The sequence below is a fragment of the Neoarius graeffei genome, chromosome 10 (assembly GCF_027579695.1).
Source record: "Neoarius graeffei isolate fNeoGra1 chromosome 10, fNeoGra1.pri, whole genome shotgun sequence".
NCBI lineage: Eukaryota > Metazoa > Chordata > Actinopteri > Siluriformes > Ariidae > Neoarius > Neoarius graeffei.
The window spans coordinates 9,507,786-9,526,010 of record NC_083578.1 but is presented as its reverse complement, the minus strand read 5'-3'; the positions used below and the strand labels follow the sequence as shown (position 1 = coordinate 9,526,010).

Sequence of the window (18,225 nt, the reverse complement as noted above, 5' to 3'; positions counted from 1 at the left end):
ACAACTATAATTTCATTTCATGGAATGTGCAGGGAGTTAATGAGCCTGTTAAGAGGGTTAGGTGCCTTGAATTTCTACGTAAGAAAAGAATACACTTTGGAATTTTGCAAGAAACGCATTTAAAGAGACAGGATGTGCATAGATTTCAAAATAAGTTTTATAAAATCCTTTCTTTTTCATGTGCCCCAAATAAAACAAAGGGTGTTCTACTCTTAGTTGACAGAAAGCTGAATCTCCATGTTGATGAGCTTGGCAATGATTCTGATGGTCGATTTTGCTTTGCTGTGATTACCTTAAATTCAGTTAAATATTGTTTAGTCTCCATATATGCACCAAATGTCTTTGAGCCACAGTTTTTTGATGATATCAAAGCCAGACTCATATATTTAAACGTTCCTATAATTTTAGGTGGTGATCTCAATTTAGCAATTGATATCCTGGATAGGTCCAACTCTGCCCCGCCTACTTTCAACCAGCTCTTGTCATCTAACTACATCACAGATTTCATGAAAGACTTGAATGTGGTGGATGGCTGGCGTATCAGGAATCCTAATGAAAGGGACTACACATTTTTCTCTTCACGCCATAAAACATTTTCTAGAATTGATTACATTTTTGTTTCAGCTGCCCTGCTGGAGTCGGTTTTAAACACAGAAATCCTACCTATGCTAATTTCTGATCATTCTCCTGTCAAAATCACTTTGTCAAAAGCTTACTCATCTTCTCGTTTTAAGCGTTGGCGCTTTAATGTGTACCTGCTACAGGATGAAAGATTCCTAGAACATATTAGGAAAGATTTGGACGAATTTATCTCCCTAAACAATTCAGATGATGTAAACCCTCACGTTCTCTGGGAGACTACAAAATGTGCAATCAGAGGCAGTTGTATATCATATGCCTCCAAAATAGTCGCAGACCGTAAGAGGAAAATTTGTGACCTGGAAAAAGAAATTCAGCAGATAGAAATATTGCAGAAAAATAAGTATGATGCTGCCAGAGCTAGAGCAATGAATTCTTTAAAGGCACAATATAAGGATGTTATTAGTGTAAGGGCTGAGTTTAATTTACTTAGAACTAGGCAGCTTTATTACGAGCAGTCAGATAGACCAAATAGACTTCTTGCATTGCGCCTTAAACAGTCAGAACGTCTTGCCTCAGTGGATGCAGTAAAAGATTCTTCTGGCGTAGTCATTACCCACCCACCTCTAGTGAATAATGTTTTCAGTGAATTTTATTCTGAACTTTACAAGTCTGAAACACCGGATGACTTGACCGATATGCATGCCTTTCTTAGTCCTTTGGAGCTCCCGTCTCTATCAGCAGAGGAAGCTGACCAATTAGATGCCCCACTCACCTTAGAAGAACTTAGATCAGCAGCTGTTTCCATGACTAGGCACAAGTCACCAGGGTTGGATGGGATACCTCCAGAGCTATTTGTAGAACTCTGGGACTTGGTTGGGCCTTTGTTACTTAAATCCATCCAACATTCACTAGATGCTGGCTACTTTCACAGAGACCAAAGAACAGCTCTGATTTCCTTGTTGTTAAAGACTGGGAAGGACCCACTGGACTGTGGAAACTATAGGCCCTTGTCATTGTTAAATTCAGACATTAAGATATATGCCAAAGTTCTTTCCAACAGGCTAAACAAATACATCTCTCATTTAGTACATGAGGATCAGACAGGCTTTATCAGGGGTCGCCTGGCCTCAGACAATGTTAGACGGCTTTTGCATGTTATAGACGCCCCCAAAGATGAAGCTGACTCCTATGCAGTCTTTAGTCTAGATGCTATGAAGGCCTTTGATAGGCTGGAATGGCGTTATCTGTGGACTGTGCTTAGGAGATTTGGATTTGGAGACACATTTATCCATATGGTTCAAACACTTTACAATAAACCCACTGCGTGTGTCTCTACAGGTCATAAATTGTCTTCACAGTTCTGTCTGGAGAGGGGCACTAGACAAGGCTGCCCTCTTTCTCCAATTTTGTTTGCTTTATCCCTAGAACCCTTAGCTCAAGCAGTCAGGCAGAGTCCATTCATTTCTCCTATACACATTAAAAACACCATGCATCATATTTCACTTTACGCTGATGATATTATTCTTTACCTGTCTGATATCACTAACTCAGTTCCTCAAGCCCTAGCTTTATTCCAAAGATTTGGTTCTTTTTCCGGATACAAAATTAACTGGAGTAAATCTATATTAATGCCTCTTGATTCAACCCCTCCTCATTTTAATCCCCCTGTGTCTTCACCTATTCAGATTCAAACCTCTGGTTTCACTTATCTAGGTGTAAGTATTCATCCTTCCCTCACTCAGGTTTGCAAGCACAATTTCAATGTGATGTTACAAAAAAATCAAGAATGATCTGAACAGATGGTCCCCACTCCAAATTTCTGTCTGCGGTAGGATTTCTGTGTTGAAAATGAATATTCTTCCCAGGGTTAATTTTTTGTTTTCTGCTATATCACTGACTCCTCCACCACATTTTTTTAGGGACATTGACAGGCTTTGTTCTAATTTCATATGGAATAACAAAAGATCCAAAATTCGTTTAAAGACATTGCAGCTTCCCAAACTTTATGGTGGTCTGGCTGTACCTAATTTTAAGCATTACTTTTGGGCTTTTCAGTTAAGATTTTTAAAAGTATGGTTTGATCCTTCTTCCAAAATTTCCTGGAGATCCATAGAACAAGGATTAGTTCATCCCCTCCGACTACAGGATCTGCCTTTTTCAGGTATCACTCAAAGAAGCTCATTACTACGACTGGGTCCAATTATCAACTGCTCTCTTGAAGTATGGAAACAGTCCTGTAAGTTTCTGGGTTATAATCATATATTTCATAAATCCTCCCCCTTATGGCACAACAACCACCTCTTAACAGGCTCTAAACCTTTTGTTTCTCCTTCTTGGTCAGATAAAAATATCCATACTCTGAGTGATATATTTGACTCTGATGGCTTACGTTCTTTTCAAGACATTTGTAATTCTTTTTCTCTCCCTGGCACATCCTTTTTCTTTTACCTAAGATTACGCTCTGCTCTTAAGGCATATGGGGTTCCATGGGATAGACACTTGAATAATCATCCCCTTCTTGAACACTTGCAGAAATTTAAGTCAACCAAGGGTTTGGTGTCATATTTATATGATGTGTTTACTGCAGAAAAGCATCCTCCCATAGGTGCTGTTTCAGTTTGGTTCAGGGAGTTTGATAGATTTGGTGTGGAGCCTGACTGGGAAACTATCTGGACCAATATTTTCTCATCTTCTAAATGTCTGGCCCATCAGCTAATACATTTTAAGTTTGCTCATAGGGTCTATATAACTCCTTGCAGAGCTTATTTAATGAAATTAACTGATGATAAAGTTTGTAAAAAATGCACCACAGGCTCCATAGGGGACTATTTTCATATGTTTTGGGAATGCCCACTTATTGTCAAGTTTTGGAAACATGTTGTCAAAAAACTCTCTGAATTGTTAAGGTATGATGTCCCTTTATGTCCAAAGTTACTTTTACTTGCTGATGATTCTAATGTAATGTTTAGCCTTCAACAGAAAAGGATATTGATGGCAGCCCTGACTGCCTCAAAAAAGGCCATTTTGAAAGGTTGGTTTGAGTCTGACATAAATCTGGCAGCGGTTTGGCGTTCCTATATTTTGGACATTTTAATTCTTGAGCGTGCTACAGCAAGGTATCATAAAGCCACGCCACGGACAATTGACAACTGGTCAGCTGCCATATCTTTCTTTTCTTAAAATACTTCATGTATCTGATGTCATGATATGTAGCCTATGTTTTGTTCTTTCCCTGTAACTACCTGAGTTTCAAGAAGTGTAAACCCCCCCCCCCATTTTTTGGCTGATGCGACTTAAACTCCGGAGCGACGTATAGTCCGGAAAATACGGTAAATCAAATTTGAGGCTTTTGATTAATTCTTCACTCTGCACTCTAACATTTATTCTTGTATTTTATCTCTTATTCCATTTCAGCTTACTTTCTATTCTTTTACTGCACTTGAATATCTGTTTATAATGTGTTTCTTCCTCCATCCGTTCACCCAAACACACTTTCTTTCCCTTTCAGTGCGATCGCAATGCATGATGGGATATATTGCTTGGTTAGTGCCCATTGGTTGTACACTACTTTTCATGGTGCATTGTGGGATACTTTGAGTGCACTATATAGGGTGTAATAATTCTCACTATACATTCGGACAGCGCTACAAAATGGCGACCTCACTATATAGTACACTATAGTGAGCAGTGAGTGATTTCAGACACTGGGTAAACGATTCAACTGAGTGAGTATGGAGTGGAGTGGAGTGCTGTCTTTTACATCACGTATTGTCATTTTTGTGTCGTGTGTGTGGGGTCACCGCTTGTGTACCTGTAAACCCAGGAAGATGCACAGATACCAGGGCGGGGTGTCTTCTATGGTGTAGATCATGTCCAGTCTCCTGGTGTCTGTACTGTCCTCTGTCTCCGATAAAGAACTCTGGTGGAGAGGGAACACACAACACAACAACACACTGCAGCAAAGTCGTTTCTATGGTAACTGCTCTTTGGTCTCAGGAAAAGATTACTGGGTGTTTTTTGGGGGCTGATTATAGGCCAGTGCACATGCATGTACACACAAAATCATCATCTGTGCTTGTTCTGGAACCTTTACATCAGTTTGCTTTGACAAGCCAAGTCCTCAAGGACAATTTAGACTTAGACTGATAGCATAGGAGGTGGAGAAAAGACAAAAGTAGTACAACTGAGTGCAAAAGTTTGTACTCCCACCTGGATTCATGGAGATGGAGGGGAGCAAGTATGTTTATTTAAAGGACAGTGTTAGGAATAGAAATAAAAGATTATTTGAGCTGATGTCAGTTTAATTTGCGCTATGAACACATGAACATCCTTTATTTGATCATGTTACAAAAAAAAAACCACACCCACTTGTGAAACTATAAACATCCTGGTTTTAAGGTCTAAGCAAATTACTTTAGTCTTGTCCTAAGGGGGTACAAACTTCCACACTCAACTGGAAATAAAAAGGAAAGAAGCTCAGAGCACTAGTGAGTCAATTAAAGAAAAACATATTTCAAAAGACATCTCCGCGAGTTCTATTACCTTTATATCGTGTTGATATTTTTTATAACGTTGAGATTTCTGATACACGACATTCTTCCAAGCAGGGTTTAAATAGAACAGCATTTTCAGGCCGTTCTTTTTTCCATAATATACAGAAACAGGGATGAGAGTGGGTGGTCATCAAAAAAAAGCAGAAAACAAGATAAAAGGTACGCGAGGGCACCAAAGGTGCCCGATGTCAACGGGGGGGTCTGGGAGGGATACCCCCCCCCAAGAAAATTTTGAAAAATGAGGCCTTACAAACCACTTTTCCTGCAATCTGAGCTGTAGTAGATAAAAAAAAAAAAAATCTGTTGTCTTTTTTATATATATTTACATGAAAACATGTTTCAAATCAATAGGAGTATTGTTTGAATTTAAAAAAAAATAAAATAAAAATCACAATCTACATTCAAGGGTATGGTTACAATTTATGATCAACAAAAACAACAAACTAAAATTCACATTAAACTTAAGTTCTATTAATTATCAAAATGTTCATATATTAAATAAAATTTCTTAGGGTGACTGATCTTTTCTCCCTATGTCCTCATTAGTTGCATATGATTTCTTCAAAAAGTCTTTTGAAATATTTAAGTTTTCAAAACTGTCAGCATTAATTCAGATTTACTGACTATCATATACATGTTCAATGTATTAAATCAAATGAATGCTAAGTTTATGGGATAAACTTAAAAAAAAAAAAAGCCGAAACGAAAGAGAAACGTATTTTTAAAGAGCAGCAACGATGAACATGTGCAAGTTTCGATAAAATGGAACGGACGTGGGTACTTTTGTAAGAACTGTTATGATTGGCTATCATGCTCTCGCCAATTACATTGTAGATAACACGTACAGTATTCTACCACGAGACTTAGCGAGACTAAAGATGGCGAAAATGTAAACATGTAACATCGTCGTAGGAATGAATTACGCTTGAGTATCACGAAGGAACATACCCCAACCCCCCCAATAAATGAAAAAAAAAAAAATCTCAACGGATTCGGCAGAATATTAAAAAGGTCGATTTTTACTCAAAAAGCAGAAATCTGCCGAAAAGCGGAAAACTCATCCCTGCAGAAAAAGTGGTGAAGGGGTGAAAGAGCAGGACAGGGCACTGAATCTGAGATGGAGGGAGAGAGAGATGGAGGGAGGGAGTGAGTTCCTCCCACAGAGCGATGCTCACATGATCTGTAAGCCAACAGCTTTGTGGGGTTTTTCCTTCCTTCTGCACGTGTGGGCAAAAATGCACAGTCATGCTGACTAAAAAGCACACAGTGAGGGTTAGGAGGCCAGAAGGAGGGAGAGATAGATTACAAGAGGACAGACCTGTGTCTCTTCTAAATAGAGAGAGAGAGAGAGAGAGAGAGAGAGAGAGAGAGAGAGAGAGAGAGAAATCAGAGTCGGCTCACTTTGTCAGCTGCTTGACTCTCTTTAGTGTAGATGGCCATGAGCTCCGTGTCCTCCCTGTCCTGGTCTCCAGGGGTCGAGGACACGCCATTAACCACCACCTGCCCCACCCACACACACAATATTTTAGGTTATACATTTTATATACACTTGTATATCAGCTGTATTTATTATCCATTTCTTATGCTTAATTAACACTAAATTTGACTCTAATTTAATAATAATATTTAACAATTATTCCACAAAATCAAGTTGTACATGAGCTGATGGCTATACTCCGTGTACGACGAGATTGGGTATTCTATCCACATTCACTGGATTTTGAGAAAACGCAGCACTTCTATTTTTTGCAAATTCGATAAATAAAAACTTTATACAAAACGTCCAACAAAACCATTTCCGCTTAGAATGGAAACAAACCGGCAGTGAAGTGACAGGAGCGATTTGTGAAAAATGCGATAATTCTTCAAATTTAAAAAAAAAAAAAAAAAAAAAAAAAAACATTCTAACCATCAGATACTTTTATTCCATATTTTGTTGCTTTTTTGGGAGTTTTGTTTTCGAGGAGAGGTTTTATTTCATCCTCGGTTGGTTCAGCAGCACGTGCCGCCATTTTGTTTCTCTCTACTCACGGTATATGAGCTGATATCCTAGTAGTAGAGTAGCCAATCAGAGCACATGATTGCTCATATGCAGTGAATGTGGAGAGAATAAAATTTATTACATTTATATTGCACTATATGTACACTATAGCACTACGATAAAAAAAAATACAAAATCAAACAAACAAATCAGTACAGAATAAAAGCATTAATTTTTCAATAAACAAGTCTGAATCTAAGGCCGAATCCCATTTCACCCCTTGGACCAACCCCTTGGCCCTTCCCCTCCATTTTGCGCGTTCACGTGAAGGGGTAGGGGTATCCCAATCCCAGTTAACGCGGAGGGGTAGGGGAAGGGGTAGGGCTTCTGTACCCCTCCAAACAGAGATTTTCCTGGAGCTGACTCCGAACGAAGGGGTTTGAGTGATTTCCCACAATGCCATGCGGATTTCAGCGAGATTTCATGCGGATTTCAGAAAGATGGCGGTTCCCGCGGCGAAAGATTGTCATAAATGTATTTTCTCCGTTATTTACGTGTTTTAAGTTGTTATCCAGAGGAAACACGCCGCTTGATTCGCTTTCGAGCTGAGAATGAGCAGCGATTTCTGAAATCCAAGCTGCTGCTAAAAAGCTTTGGGAGTGAGTATTGTTTTCGTTTGCTTGACTGCGTGCGTTTTGTTCTGTTATTCTCGCTTTTATTGTTTACATGAGTGTTCTGACACCTCATTCTGTCGGATGTGGTGCACGAAGCGCCAAAGATATCCCATTCAGTGGTGTTAGTTAACAAATCACACCCTGCCAGCAGAGATTTCTGGTTCTGCCTCTGGCTCTGACTGTAGCGGCTGGTCGCAGCCAATGACGCATTTGGTCGCGTTTTGCTAACGTAAACGCTGACGGAGGTACGCGATGACGTATGCGATCGTTGAAGGGCTATCCCAATACGTAGGGGTTGAATTTCAAGCCCTATCCCTTGTAGCTCAGTTTCAAGGGGAAGGGGGAGGGGTAGAAATTAGAATTGGGATTGGGCCTAAGAAGTTGATTTAAATAAGATTTCGATTGTTTCTTGAAATCGTTAATGTTTATACAGCACTCAAGTTCTCTCAGTAAGGCGTTCCATAACTTGGGAATTTGGATCTTTACCTCTAAATGGATTTAAAAATAATAATCTTTAATACTTTTTTTTTTTTTTTTTTATTGTGATCCTTGGCAAATCACTGAGAGTCAAAAGGTGGAGAGAGTTTGGGTTTATACACCTCATTCAAGATCAGTCTTCTCCAGTTCCTCTAGCATGTTGATCTCATGCTGCTTCTGTATCATTTACGACAAATCAAATTCTCTTACGATTATCGAATTTAAAACTTCCTTTGAGAACTGACTGGGGGGGGGGGGGGGGGGATATTAGGAAGTGTGGTTCAGGGGAAAATGGTACGTTTTGTATTTTTCTATACAGGTCTCGTGTGCTGCCTTTGCATTATGATTACTTGATAACGTCCATAATTTTTCCTGCTCCAAGGTGCATTCAAATTTGGCAAACTGGGTTTTCTTTGAACGTTTTTCTGATTTGCTAGCTAGCTTTACGATTAAACGTACTCCGACGATGTTAATCCTCTCGGCTACTAATAACAACCGTCGTTTCAAACATTTAAACACCGAACGCTTTAGCTGTGTGCGATTCAGTACAAATATTTTGCAGAAGATATTATGATACCTGTGATATCTTTGTAAAACGTACCGCAACATGATTTGTGATATCACCCAAGCAAGAGAGAGAGATCCCGACTCTGCTGGGAGTTTTATTTATCTCATATCATCTCTAGCCGCTTTATCCTTCTACAGGGTCGCAGGCAAGCTGGAGCCTATCCCAGCTGACTACGGGCGAAAGGCGGGGTACACCCTGGACAAGTCGCCAGGTCATCACAGGGCTGACACATAGACACAGACAACCATTCACACTCACATTCACACCTACGCTCAATTTAGAGTCACCAGTTAACCTAACCTGCATGTCTTTGGACTGTGGGGGAAACCGGAGCACCCGGAGGAAACCCACGCGGACACGGGGAGAACATGCAAACTCCACACAGAAAGGCCCTCGCCGGCCCCGGGGCTCGAACCCGGACCTTCTTGCTGTGAGACGACAGCGCTAACCACTACACCACAGTTTTATTTAAATATGTAAAAATCCCAGAGGAAAGAGATTACGTGCATCATTTGTATAAAGTGTGTTTGCATGTGGTCCTGAAACCAGACGTCTCAGAGCTGGCAGTGAACATATGGGTCACAGATACGGACGCAGAGACTCACGGGGATGGGGTAGAAGTTTGCATGGGGTTTGCTCTCCTCCTCATATTTGCCCGATTCTGTATTGGAGTCCATGGATTTGCAGGTGGAGTTCTTCCCCACGCCCATTCCTTCTTTCACCACCTCCTCCTCCTCTTCTCTCCTCCGCCCACTCTCTCGCTCTGACAGGAAGTTGCTCACTCCGCTCTCACATGGTCCAGCGCTTGGCCAGCCAGCTCATCTGCAGAGAGAGAGAGAGAGAGAGAGAGAGAGAGAGAGAGAGAGAGAGAGAGAGAGTGAGTGATCATTGCATTACCATTATCTACACGAAGAATCCCTTTTTAAATCCTCGCTCAGGTGGTGTTGATTAATTTCCTATAACAGCAGCTTATATTCACAAGCTTAAATTCATGCGCTTGCTATGGTTTCTATAGTAACCACACATTCACAAGGATTTGTCTGGCACATCATTTTAAATACTTTTATTTAAACAAAAAACACCCCACCACAGCCTTGTATAAACGGTTGATATGGTGAGGTTTCCTATAAAGAGGAGTTTGGTTTGTTCATTTATGGAAGGAGTCTCCAGTGTCGGCGCTTTGTAACCATCAGGAACAGGAGTTTACACGTCGTGGTTCCACCAGAGCATGACAGTCAATGACTTTTATTAACGTTAGTCATTTAAAAAGGACAAAAAGGAGAAGCTGGTGAGGGAACAACTAGGTACTAGAATGCAAGTTCCTGTTCTCTCGATCTCGAGTTAGATTAAATGTAACCATAAATGGATAAAAAAAAAAAGTACTCATATGATGGGACAAAAGAGAAGTGTATGAGACCAGAAGAGTTTCATTTATGTAATTTTTTTCCTTTTCCCATGCTCTTTATAACCATCACTATGGCTACGTTCACACTGCAGGCTGAAGTGACTCAAATCCGATTTTTTCGCCCATATGTGACCTGTATCCGATCTATTGACAATATGAACGACACAGATCCGATTTTTTCAAATCCGACCCAGGCCGTTTGGATATGTGGTCCTAATTCCGATTCCTATCCGATCTTTTCATATGCGACTTCAGTCTGAACCGCCAGGTCGCATTCATCCGACTTACACGTCATCAACAAGCCACAAACGTCACTATTCTGCGCTGAAGTAGGCGGCGGGTCTCTCAAAAAAAGTTAAAAACATGGCGCATACGGCATCAATGCGAGGGACGCTTCGGGCTGTGAAGGTTCTGAATCTTCTCAATGGAAGGACGCAGAGGTTAGGGAGCTGATTTCCATTTGGGGGGATGCAGCTATTCAAGCTAGATTGGATGGGTCATACAGCAACCGGGCGGTTTTACTTCCGTAAACACTGGCCATGCTCACTGCGTGTGACGTCGTCGTATCCTGCAATGCGCATGCGGAACACTTTTAGGTCGCTTTTCATTCATACTGAGGATCACATACAAGTCGCATATATTTGTTAATGTGAACGACCTCACAAAAAAAATCGGATTTCACAAAAAAAAAAAATCGGAATTGAGCCTTAAGCCTTGCAGTGTGAACGCAGCGTATGTAGCTGTGTCCGAATCCACACCCTCGCCCTCTTATTAGGACGTTTCAGATTATACACACCGGGGAAATTTTGACTGCCGAGTTGAGTTTTTTTTTTTACTCTCACCTGTTCATTTTATGCCAATATATTTACCCCCCCCCCAAAAAAACCCTCTTCATTTAAAGTTTCAGTTATTCCACGAAATCAAGTCGTACATGAGCTGATCGCTATAATCCATGTGTGACGAGATCGAGTGGAATAACTTTTATTCTATCCACATTCACTGGATTTTGAGAAAAGAGCGTTTTTATTTTGCAAATTCGATAAACAAAAACTTCATACAAAACGTCCGACAAAATAATTTCCGCTTAGAATGTAAACAAACTGCCGAAATGACAGAAGTAATTTGTGAAAATTGTGATAATCGTTCTTGAAAATAAATAAGTTTCTTACCATCAAATACTTTCATTCCATATTTTGTGGTTTAGTTTTTGAGTCGAGTTTTTACTTCGTCCTCGGTTGGTTCAGCAACACGCGCCGCCGTTTTGTTTTTCTCTACTCACGGTATACGAGCTGATATCCTAGTCGTAGAGTAGCCAATCAGAGCGTGCGATTGCTCATATCCAGTGAAATGTGGATAGAATTTTATATTATTTTTTTTTAAAGATTTTTTTTGTGCTTTTTTCACCTTTATTGGATAGGACAGTGTAGAGACAGGAAGTGAGCGGGAGAGAGAGACGGGGAGGGATCGGGAAATGACCTCGGGCTGGAATCGAACCCGGGTCCCCGGATTTATGGTATGGCGCCTTATCCACCTGAGCCACGACGCCCCCTATATTCTATATAAAATTAAAACAAAACTCATGTTGTTCATTACGGCAAACATAAAAATGCAATCACAGATCGTTTGATAAAGAATTACAGACGAGCTGCATCACAGATCAGTAATGGGAAAAAGTCTAATATTTAAAATAACTAAAAAATAATAAAATTTAAAAAACAACCCACCCCAGTACAGCTCTAAAAATACACCAAGAAGTAAATCTAGAATAATGTGAAACATTACTTGATAGATAAATAGATAGAAGGTAGACTTGTGAGAAAAGGAAATGACAGGCAGGCTGGAAAATCCGGAGAAAGGTTCGCGACTCGACTCAAGGTGTTATTTGATGGAACAGCAGCAGAACTCCTTTGTCTTAAAACAAACGACACCAACACAAGACAATGACACCACTACTGACAACAACCCCACAGTGAACACTGAGCCACCGTTTCTTAAGCCCGATCCTGCTTTACAAGGTGAGGTATGAATGATGAGGCTGGAAGAGCTGGAGCTCTCTGTGACCTGCACTCAGGAACCTCGACCACAGATGACGTGAAACACAGGAAGTTATTCCTCAAAAACGTTAGTCAGCTCTCTTGTAAGTAGTGTTAATAAGCATCCTTGTTATTTAAAATTCAGAGTAAACTCGGACACCTGAATGCTGCTGTATCTGACAAACTTGGACCTTCTGGAGCCACCTTTTCTGTGTGTTGTACTGTAATAAAATGGTCTTAAATGGAATAATTTAAGAGAGCACAAGAGGCTATGTTTAAATATTTTTGAGACACCCTACCCCTGACCCCCGCCCCCACAGCGCACCATAGTGAGCCCTGTATCCGGATCAGGTGAGCATCAAGTCACCAAGTCCATGATTGCAGCACAGGATCCTGGACCACGGCCACCTTTCCTCTCATGTTCCGAGCGTCTGACCCAGTTAGTCTGCCAACGGCAGAATCGGAGCAGATCCGCACCACAAAAACAGACAGGAGACATGATCTTTATCATGGAAAAGAACACTTCACTCTTAAGTCGCTGCTGCCAGAATGTGTGAATTTTAGGGGGGGGGGGGGGGGGTAAGTAATGTATTGTGACACAAGTTAGGGGGAAAAAAAAATTAGAAAAAAGAATTTAGAAAAAAGAATATGGGGGGAAGGAAGGGGGAGAGAGCATGAGAGAGACACAGACAGATAGAGTTAAAGTGTAATTCAGGCCTTTCAGCTGGGTATCAAACACCATGGGGTGTGTACACAAGGGATTGCATGTCTTAGTTCACATGCAATGATTTTCTTTAAGTTTACTTCTTAACCACACAAACCCTCAACATTTAAGTCTAATGAATCCAAGCTCAAGAAGGAAACAAAACATCTAGATACAAAAAAAACAGAAATAAAATTAAGGAAAAACAAAAACAAGCAGAAATGTTAACAAAGAAGATATTTTATAATAATAATAAAAAAGGGATTTGAACTCATAACCTTCTGATCACTACTGCAGATCTTTAACACTGAGCTTCGGAGTCATTCTGTAGTTCAGATCTTCTCTCCTAATCGGTGTTTACTCGATTAAGTCCCCAAACCCGATCCCTCACGCCCCCTGCTCACCACACCGCGTCGTTAAACCTGATTAAAAATTTCATTTACTCCACTTGAGGTTCCCCCAAAAGCTACACAACTGATGAGGGTTCAGAAGCTGAAAAGGGCAAACTGACTGAACGACGCCACAACGCGTTTAATTTCCTGAGAAAACACTTTGAGGCCGACTTACCTCATGTTCTAAAAACAAAACCAACTTAAATTGCCTCAAAAATAAATAAATAAACCAAATAAAGTGCTTTAAAGAACCAACAAATCTAAATCAAGCAATGAAGTTGCATTTTAAAAAACAAAACAAAACAAAAAAACTCAAATGTAAAGAAAAATAGCTACAAATCTTTATTAAAAGAACGGCTCAGGAGTGAAGACCCCACAACCGAATAAAAACTCAAACTAAACTAGACAGGGACACTAACGAGTGCAAACCCCGCCTTTTCCCTATTAAAATACATTGGGCGAAAATTTCGAAGTTCTGCCATGACCTTGACCTTTGACCTCCAAAATGTAATGGTTTCCTTCCTGGGTGATTGGCAACACGTACAAAATTTGGTCCAAATCGATCCATTGGTTCTTGAGATATCTTGCAGACACACAGACAGACAGATACACACACACAGACTGACGCAGGTGAAAATAATAACCCCTCCGACTACTGTCGGCGGGGTTAATAAAATGTCAACTTTAAAAATCTAACCAAATAAAATGCCTCCAAAACCTTTAAAAAAAAAATAATAATAATAATAATAATAACAACAACCCCCCCCCCCAAAAAAAAAAGACGGGAAATGTCCATATTACTTCCGAGTATTAAAACTGATGACTGGATCAGACCCAGTGTTTTTTTTTTTAAAAAAACCCCCACCCCTTCCTGAGCCAAATAAAGCAGTTTTGTCTAAACAAAGTGTAAATGCCAGAAATTAGTCAGAAAGTTTCCCTTTGGAATTTTTCCCCCCTCCCCAAACCAGGAAGTAAACTTCCTCCAGACCGGAGAGCGCATGACCTCAAGCAGTATGGGGAGTTCAGCATAAAATGTTGTGTAATGCCTAAAATTGCTGGATGATATAACCGTGCTCTCACACACACAGCTAAGTTTATTATATTATTCATACTGCAGTGATAAACACCAGGGGAAAAGGAAAAAAAGTTACTACATGGATATTTTTAAATAAACCAAATCCACACCAAGATGATCTAAAAGTAAAAATAATTACAGATTGAGAAGCAACACATCCATTTATATTCTAGAAACTGGAATAAAGACACCACACACACACACACACCGCCTTTATTACATCACACAAGGTCACCTGGTTCTCCAAAATGATTCCTGAGAAAGGAAGCGTGATGAAGTTCCCCAGTTACACAACAGTGTTGCCCTCGTGTGACCCGACTGTACAGGAGACGATCCAAACCAGACAAAAATTTAAAAAAAGACTAGACAAAAATCCCCCGAGCACAAACACAATAATGGTTGATTTAATGACGGAGCCGCAGTCTGACTCACTTCGACCTTCACCTAACCAAAAGCACGCATTCTTCACTTCTCTTTAATTAAATCCCTCTGCAGTGGGTCCTGAGGATAAACGCGTCAAAGGACAAGTGAGAAACAGATCAGTGTGCGTCAGTGCAGGGGGCGGAGCCATTCCTTTAAACAATACACCCCAGTCAATGACCTTTCTGCGGAGTTGGAGGAATCTCCAAGGGAACCTTCACACCAGGCTTGAAGACTCAGGATCAGTTCTGGGTTCGTTTTGGGCTTCACACAAATTTATTCTCAGTTGTCTTCTTAAATAGTTACGGCACTAAATTAGCAGCCTCAGACCTCGGATATTTACACCACCCAAGCTGGGTGAAGATCATTGGGACAAGCTGAAATTAAGAGTGAAAATTCTGAGAAAAAGATTGATATTTGGAAATCCGTCTAAAGGGAAGAGATCGTGTTTTTCCAGTTACATTACACTACAGGTGGGGCAATATACATCACAATACTTAAAGACATGATATAAATCACCAGTGTTGCATTTAACCCCCCCAACACACACAAAATATCCAGTAAATTAAACATTACACTAAAATAGATCCATTTTCTAAAATACTTTTTCCAATTTTCAAAAGATTAAGTGCCAACCTTCAAATTAAAACAAATAAATACTTATCTAGGATCTAAAAATAAATAAATAAATAAATAAAAGCGCTGTGACAATATTCTGTCATCGTTCTGTCCCGCCCTACATCACATCACACACAGTACTGCTATTAGGAATGTAACGCTACAGTTGTGCTCATAAGTTTACATACCCTGGCAGAATTTTTGCTTTCTTGACCTTTTTTCAGAGAATATGAATGATAAACTTTTTTCCCCCCCACTCATGGTGAGTGGTTGGGTGAAGCCATTTATTTATAAACTGCGTTTTCTATTTTTAAATCATAATGACAACAAAAAACATCCAAATGACCCTGATCAAAAGTTTACATACCCCAGTTCTTAATACCGTGTCTTGCCCCTTCTAACATTAGTCCGGGAGCCAAAGGCCCAAATTTGGCTGAACCTGGCTTCGTCGGTTAAAGTTTTTTTTTTTGCTGTTTGTTGTTGTCGTCCAAGGTCTACTCATTAAGATAAGAGAGGGTGCCCGGTGATATCCCTTGGGCAATTCCGGATATTGGCCCTTTATTGTTGGATGTGCTGCAGTCATAGCCTAAATTCTGACATTCTTCACTTTATGTTCACCAAAGTCTATATATCATACTTATTTTTGTGTTTGTTAACATAATAGGATGAGTTTAAGGCCTGGGGGTGGGGTTCCAGCCATGGTTGGGGGTGTGGCCATGCAATTGGGGGCGGGGCTTATACCAAAAAGCCCTTTATTACTCTATTACTTTGGTTGTTAATGCGAGCCTTAAATTATTAGGCATACACTCCATTGTCATCCTTGTGTTTACTTCTGCAGGGGCATATGAGGGACACAATTAGCTAATTCAAGCCAACTTGTGTAGCTATCTTGCTAACTCTGTCAATCACACTGCCCCCAAAAGATCACAGCACGCATAAGCTAAGCAGAGAAACTATTTGACTGTAATCATGAAAGAGCAGTGACATGTACTCACTGCTCACCAGTGAACTAGACCCATAGTTTCACAACACTGGCTAGCACACCCAACTCTCACCTAGTAAATGCTAGTCACTGATTTTTTTAAGCTAATACATTAAGCTAATAGATTGCTTATTTTAACGATATTGACTGTTGAAATAGTAATGTCCCTGGTTCCCTAGAAAAATTCAGGGCATTGTCCCCGATTCACCCCCACTCCAAACCACACTGCTCTTCCACTGACTAGCACGACTTTTAAAACGTTGGGGAGTAAGGTTTACTTAACATTCTCCTCTGTACTAGCTGGCATCCAGTACATAAGCATATTTTTACAGACACTAAGCAGTGACAAAGGGTTTAGAGGGTTTTTTTTTTTTTTCATCTGAACTCTTAGTTCTTTCCTTAAATAGTTTGTGTTTTGTGTGTGTTTGCATACTGTATGTAATTATTTTACATAATTATTGCTCATTAGTGTGTGTGCATGTGTATGTGTGTGCATCGCTCACACTCCATCATCACTCCAAATTACCTTGTTCCAGAAGTTTTGAGGCTTGTCTCTGTGCTGTTTGGCGTATTTTAGGCGAGATACTTTGTGGCATTTGCTTGGTTTTAACAGGAGCCCCTGATTTTCCATTTGTTAAATCACAGTTTGAACACTGCTGACTGGCATCATCAATTCCTTGGATACCTGTTGCCCCTTTTCCACCAAAGCAGTTTCAGGGCTGGTTCGGGGCCAGTGCTTAGTTTGGAACCGGGTTTTCTGTTTCCACTGAAAGAACTGGCTCTGGTGCCAGAAAAACCAGTTCCAGGTTAGCACCAACTCTCTGCTGGGCCAGAGGAAAGAACCGCTTACATCAGCAGGGGGGCGGAGTTGTTAAGACCAACAACAATAACAAGACCGCAAAAGATCGCCATTTTTAAGCAACGAGAAGCAGCAGCTGTACAAACGCGAAGTCATCCATTATTATTATTATTATTATTATTGTTGTTGCTTCTTCCGTGTTGTTTTTGCTTCGATGTTCGTGCCAAGGTTTATGCAAACGTAGCAACGTAACTGACGTGGCTTCCCTTAGCACCGCGAGCTATGGAAAAGCAAACTGGGTTCTCAGCTGGCTCGCAAGTTGAACGAGTTGTGAACCAGCACTGGCCCCGAACCAGCCCTGGAACTGATTTGGTGGAAAAGGGGTATATATTTTTGTATCCCTTTCCTGTTTTATACAGTTCAACTACCTTTTCCCGTAGATCCATTGACAATTCTTTTGCTTTCCCCAAGACTCAGAATCCAGAAACGTCAGTGGCTGGATGAAAGATGCAAGAGTCTGTCTGGATCCCAGAAACTCACTCAGCTTTTATGCACACACACTGATTACAAGCAAACAGATCACAGGTGAGGATGCTACCTTTAGTAGCCATTCAAACCCATTTGTGTCAACTTCTGTGCAGGTTATCAAGCCAAAATCACCAGGGTATGTGAACTTTTGATCAGGGTCATTTGGGTAGTTTCTGTGGTCATTATGATTTAAAAAAAAAAAAAAAAAAAAAAAGACAAATGGTTTCACCCAACCACTAAGCATGAGTGGATAAGAGGTTTGTGTTATTCTGTGGCAGCGGGGGCGTGGTCAAGCGTCGGTCTGTGACCGGAGGGCGGAGTCAGGGAAGGTAAGTGGCAGAATCACTGCACCTGAGGTTAATGTGTTTGTGTGTCTTCCCCAGTGACCGCACCCTATTTAAGGAGGGAGAGCAGAGGGAACTCTCTCCCCAACCA

At 40.6% G+C, this 18,225-nt stretch overlaps 1 protein-coding gene across 2 annotated transcripts in view; it reads right to left on the bottom strand.

Annotated features, from left to right (window-relative positions):
- The window catches only part of slc23a2 (solute carrier family 23 member 2), an 82,827-nt gene that overhangs the window by 26,939 nt on the left and 37,663 nt on the right, over positions 1-18,225 (bottom strand). For both annotated transcript variants that reach the window (XM_060931239.1, XM_060931238.1), the window contains exons 2-4: positions 9,441-9,657; positions 6,537-6,635; positions 4,394-4,501 (exon numbers count right to left, since the gene is read on the bottom strand). In XM_060931239.1, the coding sequence (XP_060787222.1) occupies positions 4,394-4,501; positions 6,537-6,635; positions 9,441-9,545 (312 nt within the window). In that variant the 5' untranslated portion in view covers positions 9,546-9,657. The remainder of the gene's footprint in view (positions 1-4,393; positions 4,502-6,536; positions 6,636-9,440; positions 9,658-18,225) is intronic.